At 42.0% G+C, this 9511-nt stretch overlaps 1 protein-coding gene across 2 annotated transcripts; it reads left to right on the forward strand.

The window, feature by feature from the left end:
* Positions 1–492: 492 nt before the first annotated feature.
* TMSB15A (thymosin beta 15A) lies at positions 493–3546 on the forward strand. Of its 2 annotated transcripts, none has more exons than XM_040629897.1 (3): positions 493–647; positions 2068–2184; positions 3131–3546. In XM_040629897.1, the coding sequence occupies exons 1-3, from the start codon at positions 512–514 to the stop codon at positions 3166–3168; spliced, it is 291 nt and encodes a 96-aa protein (XP_040485831.1). In that variant the 5' UTR covers positions 493–511; the 3' UTR covers positions 3169–3546. The 2 variants fall into 2 exon arrangements, with proteins under 2 accessions (XP_040485831.1, XP_040485838.1); XM_040629904.1 differs by lacking the exon at positions 493–647 and adding an exon at positions 908–1035.
* Positions 3547–9511: the final 5965 nt, after the last annotated feature.

Raw genomic sequence — 9511 nt, forward strand, 5'->3', positions numbered from 1 at the left:
CACCACTGGCATAGAAATGCTCAGCTGTGGGGGTGAATGACTCTGAACTGCCCACCCTCTCAATGAGCTCCCCTCCTCCATGACCTGGCCAAGGATTAGACGCCACTGAGCATTGCTTCCGAACCATTGTTTGGTTATCACGGCGTACTTAGGCTCTACGGCTATAAAAAGCCAGTTCCAGACGTTGGAGCCTAACTGGGCAAGAAAGAAGTGCTTGCTTATTGTAGAGGTCCCAATTATCTTGGCGGAGAGAGTTAACTTGGGAAGGAGGGAAGTGGATCCTCAGCGCAAAAGTAGTGTCGGAGAGACCTGGTAAACGGGCGGGCAATCCCTCGGCGAATCAGAGGGCTTCGACAGGGTCTGGGGAGGCGGCTCCTGTATGACGTCATCAAGCACTGAAGAGCCCAGAAGTCCTGAGGGGAGACAGCGGGGTCAAGCCTACCAGGCGAAAGCGGAGGGAGGGAGGGGGAGGGGCGAAGAGGCGGGCCTGGGATCTCTCAGCCAATCAGCGATGGCTGGGGGGTCTGGGGCGGGGCCTGCTCCGCGACTTATAACCGCAGCGTTGCGCGCGGGAAGGCTAACCGCGTCCGGTGTGTGGGTTGCCGTTGGTCCAGCCGTTAGCCTTTCACCCGTCTTCAAGCCACCAGGTGAGGGCCTGCGGTCCCGGCGGAGCCAGAAGACTATAGGGACGGGGGGCGCAGTGGCTGCGGGGCGGAGGGGGTCGGTCTTTCGGGAACTGGTGGGGCGGGTTGGGACTGGCGTTTTGTAACCGCGCCTCCTGAAGAGCCCGCGCCTTTGTCTTCTGTGGCGCCGCCTTCTGCGCGTTGCCGAGTCCTCCCCGGGTGGGTCCTTGAAGGCCCGAGGGGCGGCCCCTCAGAGCGGCCCGTCCGCTGTGGCTGTAGGCCCGAGGCTGAGAGGAAGAGGAGTTTGGGTGCCGCCCGGAATGGGCCCTCGGGGGCCGGCCCTTCGCGCTTTCCCTTCCTGTGGCCAAAAGGTGGGCTGCGCGCCCGACAGAGATGATGGTTATTTTAAAATGTAAGCAAACTGCTCCTGACAAAATGGCCCACGCGCCCAGTCCTTTATGATTTATTTGTTAGTTCCTGTTTTCCTACCTCTGGAGATTGGCGACTGGTCGGTCGTCAAAGGAGGTCTTAGGGTGACCTCGACGAAAGGGAGGCATACTCGGGACTTCTGGCTGCTTGGGGGGCCTCTCCATTCTACTCTGGGCACTAGACGTGTCTTACCTCTACCAGGGTGGGGCCAGGCATGAGCGGGACAGCTCTGTTTTCCGGTCTCTGGGGTCTTCTGTTGTCTCTGCTCCAGTAAATCCAGAATGGTCACAGGGCACCTCATCTAACCTCTCCTTTTGCAGAGAAGACATGATGAAATAAAAATCAGCTCTATTTGGTTTATCCCATTCTGCTGAAGTCCTTGGTCTGATTCTAATTAGCTGTGTTTTCGTACAGCGTTTACAAATTGGTGCCATAACGAGCTAGTAGGAGACATGTAATTAGTTATGACTGGATTAAATCCCCTCCCTCTCTTACTGCGGCTCCCGAATCTATCTTTGGGCAGATAAAATGGAAAGAAACTAGTACAAGTTATGCCACCCTTTTTTGTGTGCTGCTTCCTACTCCCCCAGAAAAATGCCCCAAGTTAATTGAATGCAATGTGAATTCGCTCAAATAAATGCTATCTCTTGTTACAAAGTCATTAGCTGGTTAAACACAGTCCTTATTTTTCTTCTATCTCTATCTCTTCTTGTGCTTCTGTCACCTCCATTTGACCTCAGCTATGATTGTGAAAGAGTCAGACATATTGACTGGATTTTAGAGCATCTTGGTTTTTAGTGCATTCTGATTCAGGCTTTTACTGCCTATCAGAAATGGGGCAGTGATGTGTAATTCAAAGTATTCTAATAAAAACATGACTTTTCTAAGATGTGTGCTGTTTTCTTGTTGAAAATCAGCAGGTAAAATATGCTTTGATATTAAATATGAGAATTTTTGGCTGTGATACCTTAGTATGACAATAGTTCTGCCGATTTTAAATTAAAGTTTTTTTCAGTCTTTCTTTTAGTCAAGATGAGTGATAAGCCAGACTTATCTGAAGTGGAGAAGTTTGACAGGTCAAAACTGAAGAAAACCAATACTGAAGAAAAAAATACTCTCCCTTCACAGGAAAGTAAGTCATGGGGTTGGGGGTTTCTGGTGGAGAAAAACAATGATGAACATTTATAGGCTCAGTAAATAAACTCTTCCAGTAAATTTTGCCACTAACTAAGCAATAATTACAGTACCATTGTATTTAATGCAACAGTTAAAAATATCAAATCGTTGTTTCCTTACTTGAGTTATGTAAGTGGTTCTCACATGACAGACCCAAGAAGTAATGGGAGAATAAGAAACTAGTTTCTTGTTGGAAAATTACTAAAAATCTCATTATAACCAATCTTGGAATATTAGACTTAGTGCTAGAAAAATCTTAGTTTTTTCCACTTTATGGTTATTAGGCATTTCTGCATCTAGCAATCTGGGTCCACGATTTCGTTCCTAAAGAACCACACAAGCTGTAGTGTTGGCTTTCTCTACCTGATGACAAGATAAGGCAGAGAAAAAGTTTAGATCTTGGGGGTACTCAAGGTTCCCAGACTCCAAAGGATCAGATTTGGCCTTGGGAGTTATAGCCTAAAAGAAAAACTCCAAGCATATTCACAAACCTGAGGGGCACTTTTTGTCATGTCATTGTTATTTGAGTTCCACAGTTAGAATTATCTGAAAGGGTATAACTTCCTAAGTATATAGTGATAGATAAATCTGAGGAAAATGCTTCGCTTCCTCCTCAGTCTCAGAATAATCTATGGAAAAAATGGCAACAACATAAATCTGCCTCTCAAATAGAAAAAAAAAACCATGCAGGTTCTCATAAATGTTCAGGTGGTTAACGTGCATGCACATGCTACATACACGCGTGTGCCTGCACACACAACACTCGACTGGGGATTTATGGTTAGTGCCTTAGCCTTCTAAATTTAAAGCAGATATGGCAGGCTTCAATAACTTGGCAAAGAACTCTTAGAAGAAAACTGAACTTAATCCTAATGGTTTTTTGTGTTTGTTTCCCCCCCCAGCTATCCAACAAGAGAAAGAGTGTGTTCAAACATCGTAAAATGGGGATCTCCTCCAAACAGCAAATTTCAATGTTGCTTTAGTGTCTTAGTTTGGGGCTTGTTTTTTTTTTATAAACCTGTGTATTTGTAGAGATTTTAGGCATCTTCTGATTTCTTCCCACCTGTGTTCCCAGCCAATGTTCCCTTTTTAAAATTTTCCATTGATATGTACATTCCATCTGGCAGGTGCTGTCAATCTTACCATTGATGACCTTTGTGTAGTCCTTGCATCCCCCAAAGTTAAGCCACTTTTAACTTTCTACAGTGGATGTATCTGTTGTTCCACAACATTCATGAAGTGGCATGCATTTGCAACTTCTCAGTTTATTTTCATTTCTAATGTAGTGATAAAATAATAAATATAGTCATTGTTTTGAGACTGTGGTGGTCCATTCTTGGTGGTCTTATAAGGAATGAAAGTACAACAAAGGTACTCTTTTTAGCCAAACAAAATGGTTTAAGGAAAGCCACTTTAGGAGATTAGTCACAGGGAAAAGGCCCTCCTTTGTCCATGTGCAGTGGATTCTGACTTGGGAATGCTAGGTACTTTTCCATAGAGTGGGAATCATGGTTCTCCCAGGAGAACCTTGGGAGAGGAGGTAACATGGACTAGACTCCTTATCTTAGAAGTGAGAAAATGAAAACACAGGGTCTGAAGTGATCTAAGGCAAATAATGGCTGGGATATTTAAACTGGGCTGTCTTGCTTTCTGGAATGTACTTTTCAACTTAATAGGAGGAGACACCCGACCCTAGTGTTGGATGGGAGAAAGAGGAAGGAGGCATGTGCTAGCACAGATCGTGCTAAGCACATCACATCTATTGAACATAAATTCAGATATCTAATACCTGCTAATGACCTGCAACTCTGAATCTCTGTTCTTGTTCTTGTCTGGAACAGAATTCACTGTCTTATGAACCAATTACTTTTGGTGTTCATGGTGAGCACAAGGAATACATATAAATTAGAGTGTTCCATTCCCTGCCCTTAATACTTTTATCAACTTTCAAACTGTAAAAATCAATCCCTATCATCCCATCAATTAGGATTGTTAGCGTTTGGATGTATAACCATCCAGGCTATAGTCTGTTAATACATATGTCTTTTCCTACAAAAAATATTATGCTGTTCATACCCACTTGAAACCTCAAGTATTATGTTACCACCCCTTTCTGATGGATTACATATTTAAATAATCACAGGTAGTGGAAGCTGTTTTCTTTGCTAGAGCATAAACTTCCATAAGCAAAAGAATAGGTGGGTCAACTCTGATCAAGTGTCAGTGAAGTAACACAATCACAGGCCTTAGTGTAGCCAGAGGATTTGAGACTTAGAAGTAACCATGTTGATCACCAATGCTTTACCTCTTGCCTGAAACAATTGTCCAATAGAGTTACTCAGCCCCTTGCAGTGACCTGCTGATTATACTGTGCCCAAATCTGCCTTCCTGTAACTTCTAGCCAACACTCCTAGGACTGTATGCTGGAGACTCACACAGCATATTTAATACCTGTTCCAGTATTTGAAGTCAGCTGTTGCATGCCTGCTCCTGTACCTCTGTCTTTTCTTCATGACAATTCTCAGATCCTTTGGACCTAAGTTTCATGTATGGGGAACCATACTGTTTGCTGATGTGCTCAAATTTGCTCATTATCAGATCTCTTTGGATCCTGATTCTGTCATCCAACACATTTGCTCTCTTTTCAGTATTGCCACTTGCAAATTTGAGAAAGATGTTGTAAATCCATGATAGATTCAGCAACCTCTGCATTTGTGCACTAATCCACTAAGTCCCATTTCAAAGAGTCTAAAGGAAGCATGAATATTGTCAGGTGAGCTGGGGTAGACAATAATTTCCATTTTTCAGTTTCATCTGGTAACCATTCTTTACATTAATGTATTGATTCCACTCTGGGCAGTGTAAGTGCTAAACTGAGTGGGAGCAGATGAGAAGTACATGGCAAGAGATGAAAGACTTGTAGTTGCTAAGTGAATACTCATATAGATACAAGATGAGAAAAACATTTGCCCATCTAGAGTAGTTTTACCCTGGATTTTTAAATATATAATATGGGGGTACTCTTCTAGTCACTAGATTCACTTTTTTCTAATAAGCCCACTATAAGCATTGAAATCTAGGGTCCTGAATCAATTTATTGCAAATCTGGAGGAGTGATGTCATCAAGATGGTGACATAGTTCATTCCTGACTTCAGTTTCCCTCACAAGAAGACCAACTAACAACTATCCATAGGCAAGACACCATTGTGAAAATCCCAGGACTTGGGGCTGAGGCTGAGGCCTCACCGGGATCATAGAGACCAAGGACTATATTAAAAAGGTAAGAAGAGCAGTGACACCATGATTGCATTGCCCCTCCCCCAGGATGGTTAAGCGCTGCACTTAGAAGTACCCCCTCGGCTTACGGTTTCTCCACTGGGAAGACGAGAGCTTCCCTAGTGTTGTCGGGACACTTCCTAGGAGGCCCACTTGGGTCTCACTTCACAGGGATCACTGGGGAAATCTTCAGGTCTTGACCACCAGACAACAGATAGAGACAGAAGGGGGAGCAGGACTTACAACAGCTAGTGCTCAGATCTAGGCAGACAACATTCCTGTTTGCAGAGATCTTAGCAGTTAGTTTTGCCTGTGTGCAAAAGCTGAACTGGTGGCCATATCTGGCCAAGGAACTTGGTTGGCAGTTTTGCCTAATTTCGGTCTCTGGCCAATGAGCCACATGTGCTGTTGAGCCCCTTCTATGGCTTTTCCTGGGTAGGAAAGCAAATTCACAGGCCCAGACAGCAAATTCACAGATCCACCCAACCACTGAGTATATCCTCTAGTCCCATAGAGAAGGACACCTGGACAGAGAACCTGGACAGCAGTGGAGCCAATCCCACAGCCCTGCTTAGGCAGGGAGTCAAGCTGGCAACCTCACCCAATTGTCAAATATAAATTGTTAAATTAAATATAGCCTTTGGACTCACATAACCAAGGAGTGTGAACAGTGACCCTGGGTGGTTTTGGATCACAGCTTTTGGTACTGCCTAGCTACAGAGCCATGTCTACAGCCCTGTCCTGCAGCAGAATCCAGCCTATGGCCCTGCCTGATTGTTGAACACAGCGTATAGCCTTGAACAGGCAGCAAGCCCAGCCAGCAACCTTGCTCAACAGTGGAGCACAGCCAGAAGTTCTGTCTAACCATGAAGACCTGCCTGTGGCTATTCCTACGCATAGTTCAGCCAGTGACACCATCTGGCTGGAGAGCATGACTGGATAAACAGACCTCACCTGACCGGGAATGATTGTGGAATCTAGTCTGCAGTCCTTCCCAATTGCAGAGTCCAACCCCATGGCACCACCCTGTCAGGCAGCACAGCCTGTGAGTTCACCTAAACAGAGGTAATTTCAGAGCCCAGCTAGTGGCCCCGTGTAGCTGCAGAACATAGCCAGAAGCCCCATCTTACCAGGAAGCCTGTCCAGTGGAATTACTTATATGTGGAACCCAGCCAGTGTCATCCTCCTGGCCTCAGAGCATGGGCAGTGGCCTCACCCAACAAGAGACCCTGATAGCAAAGCCCTCCTGCTTATGGATGCTGTTGTTTGTAATCCCTCCCATGAGCTTCCCTGGTGTAATTTTAAACCACTTCCCATACACTGGGGCAGGGAGAGACTGAAGAAAAAGGCAGGCCACTCCGGGTTAGTAGGTGGGAGTTTTAATAAGCAAAGGGAACTTACATATGGAGTTTGCCCTGGGTGTCAGTAAGAAATGGATCTCTACACCTGCCAGCCAAATCTTAAAAGTTTGTAAAGAAGCCCTAACTAGGTTCAGGCACATATATCATGTGGGTATTCTCAACATCACATCACAATCTCAAGATATGTCTTTGGAGTGGACTCTGAGAGTGGGAAAGATAAGTAGAACCCACAGTCCAAAGACAGGGGAGGAGGTGAGTTGCCTCCGAATGCCTGGGTCTGGCTTATGGGTCAATTGGTTGTTATATCTTTTTTATGACATTCTCCAACTGATACTACCAGCTGACCCATCCAGTACCCCAAGCTGAGCTGACTGGTGAAGGTCTTTTCCTAGCAAAGTGAACCCGTAAAGTCTGGAAGAGGAGATAGTTTACCCAATTGTGCAGATACGAATGTAACAAATTAAGAATCACAGAGAATTGTGTATCTGTACTACCACGAAAAGAAACTAATAACAATTCAATAACTCACCCTAAAGAAACAGAACTATGAATCGTCTGAAAAGAATTCAGAATAATCATTTTAAAAAAGTTTAGTGACCTACAAGAACACACACACAGACAAAATAACATAAGAAAAACAATGCATTGGGATGCATGGGTGGCTCAGTTAAGCGTCTGCCTCCTGAATGTGGCACAGGTCATGATCTCAGGGTCATGAGATTGAGTCCCTTGTTGGGTTCCATGCTGAGCCAAATGGACCTAAAAGACATATATAGAACATTCCATCCAACAGCTGCAGAATACACATTCTTCTCAAGTGCACATGGAATATTTTCTAGATTAGATCATATGTTAGGTCACAAAACAAGTCTCAACAAATTCAAAAAGAAAGAAATTATGTAACTTTTGCAATCACAATGGCATGAAACTAGAAATCTAGAACAGAAGTAAACCTGTAGAATTCACAAATACATGGAAATTAAACTTTACATTACTGAACAACCAATGGATCAAAAAAATTAAAAAATAAAAAACTGTTTTAAGACAAATGAAAATGGAAACACAACATACCAAAGCATACAGGATACAGCCGAAGCAGTTCTAAGAGGAAAGTTGATAAAGATAAAGGCATACATCAAGAAGAAAGAATACTCTCAAATAAACAACCTAACTTTGCATCTCAAGGGACTAGCACATTAAAAGGATCATACACCATGATCAAGGGGATTCATTCCTGGGATGTAAGGATGGTTCATCATATGCAAATCAATAATCTAATGAATCACATCAATAGAATGAAAGATAAAAATAACATAATCATTGCAATAGATGCACAAGAAAGCATCAGACAAAATTCAACATCTATTCATGATAAAATCTCTCAGCAAATTGGGTATAGAGAAAGTACTTCATAATAAAGGCCATTTGTGACAAGCCCACAAAGCATTATATTCAATGGTGAAAGTTTGAAAGATTTTCCTCTATGGTCAAGAATAAGACAAGGCGTCCACTCTCACCACTTCTATTCAACATAGAACAAGAAGTCCTAACCAGAGAAGTCAGGCAAGAAAAAGAAAGACATCCAAATTGGAAAGAAAGTAGTAAAGCTGTCCCTGTTTACAAATGACATGATCTTCTACATAGAAACCCCTAAAAAATCCACCAAAAAACCTGTTAAAACTGATCAACAAATTCAGTAGTTTTAGGATACAAAATCAACATGGAAAAGTGAGTTATGTTTCTACACACTAACAGTAAAATACCTGAAAAATAAACAAAATAATCCCATTTACAATAGCATCAAAAACAATAAAATACTTAAGAATGAATTTAACCAAGACAGTGAAAGATTCATACATTTAATACTTTAGTACATTGATGAAAGAAATTGAAGATACAAATAAATAGAAAGATATCCTATGTTCATGGATTGTATGCATTATTATTCTTAAAATGCCCATACTACCTAAAGCCATCTACAGATTCAATTCATTTTGTGTCAATATTCCAATACCATTTTTCATAGAAATAGAAAAAAAGTCCTAAAATTTGTATGGAACCATAAAAGACCCCAAATAGCCAAAGCAATCCTGAGAAAGAAGAACAAATCTGGAAACATCACACTTCCTGATTTCAAACTATATTACAAAGCTATGTAATCCAAACAGTTAGTATTGACATAAATATAGACACATAGACCAGTGGAACAGAATGATATCCAAGAAATAAATCTACGTATATGTCAACTAATATTTGACAAGGGAACCAAGAATACTAAACAGGGAATAGTCTCTTCAATAAATAGTGTTGGGAAATTTTATAATTCCAGGTAAATGAGTAAAATTTTACCCATATCATATACTACTCACAGATATAACTTGAAATGAATTAAACCTTAAATGTAAAATCTGAAACCATAAAACTGCTAGAATTAAAATATAAGAAAAAGCTTCTTTTTATTGGCCTTGGCAATAATTTCATGGATATGCTCCCAAGGCACAAGCAGTAAAAGCAAAACTGAACAAGGACACATCAAACTAAAAAACTTCTGGACAACAAAAGAAATAATCAATAAAATGAAATGAATCTACAAAATTGGAAAAAAGTATGTGCAAAGTACATATCTGATAAGGGGTTAATATCCA

The sequence above is a fragment of the Ursus maritimus genome (assembly GCF_017311325.1).
Source record: "Ursus maritimus isolate PB19 chromosome X unlocalized genomic scaffold, ASM1731132v1 scaffold_X1, whole genome shotgun sequence".
Taxonomy (NCBI): domain Eukaryota; kingdom Metazoa; phylum Chordata; class Mammalia; order Carnivora; family Ursidae; genus Ursus; species Ursus maritimus.

Coding starts and splice junctions, on each gene's coding strand:
- TMSB15A (XM_040629897.1), top strand. CDS start 512: ATGGCTGGGGGGTCTGGGGCGGGGCCTGCTCCGCGACTTATAACCGCA. Junction 648..2,067: donor ACCCGTCTTCAAGCCACCAG/GTGAGGGCCTGC, acceptor AGTTTTTTTCAG/TCTTTCTTTTAGTCAAGATG. Junction 2,185..3,130: donor TACTCTCCCTTCACAGGAAA/GTAAGTCATGGG, acceptor TTCCCCCCCCAG/CTATCCAACAAGAGAAAGAG.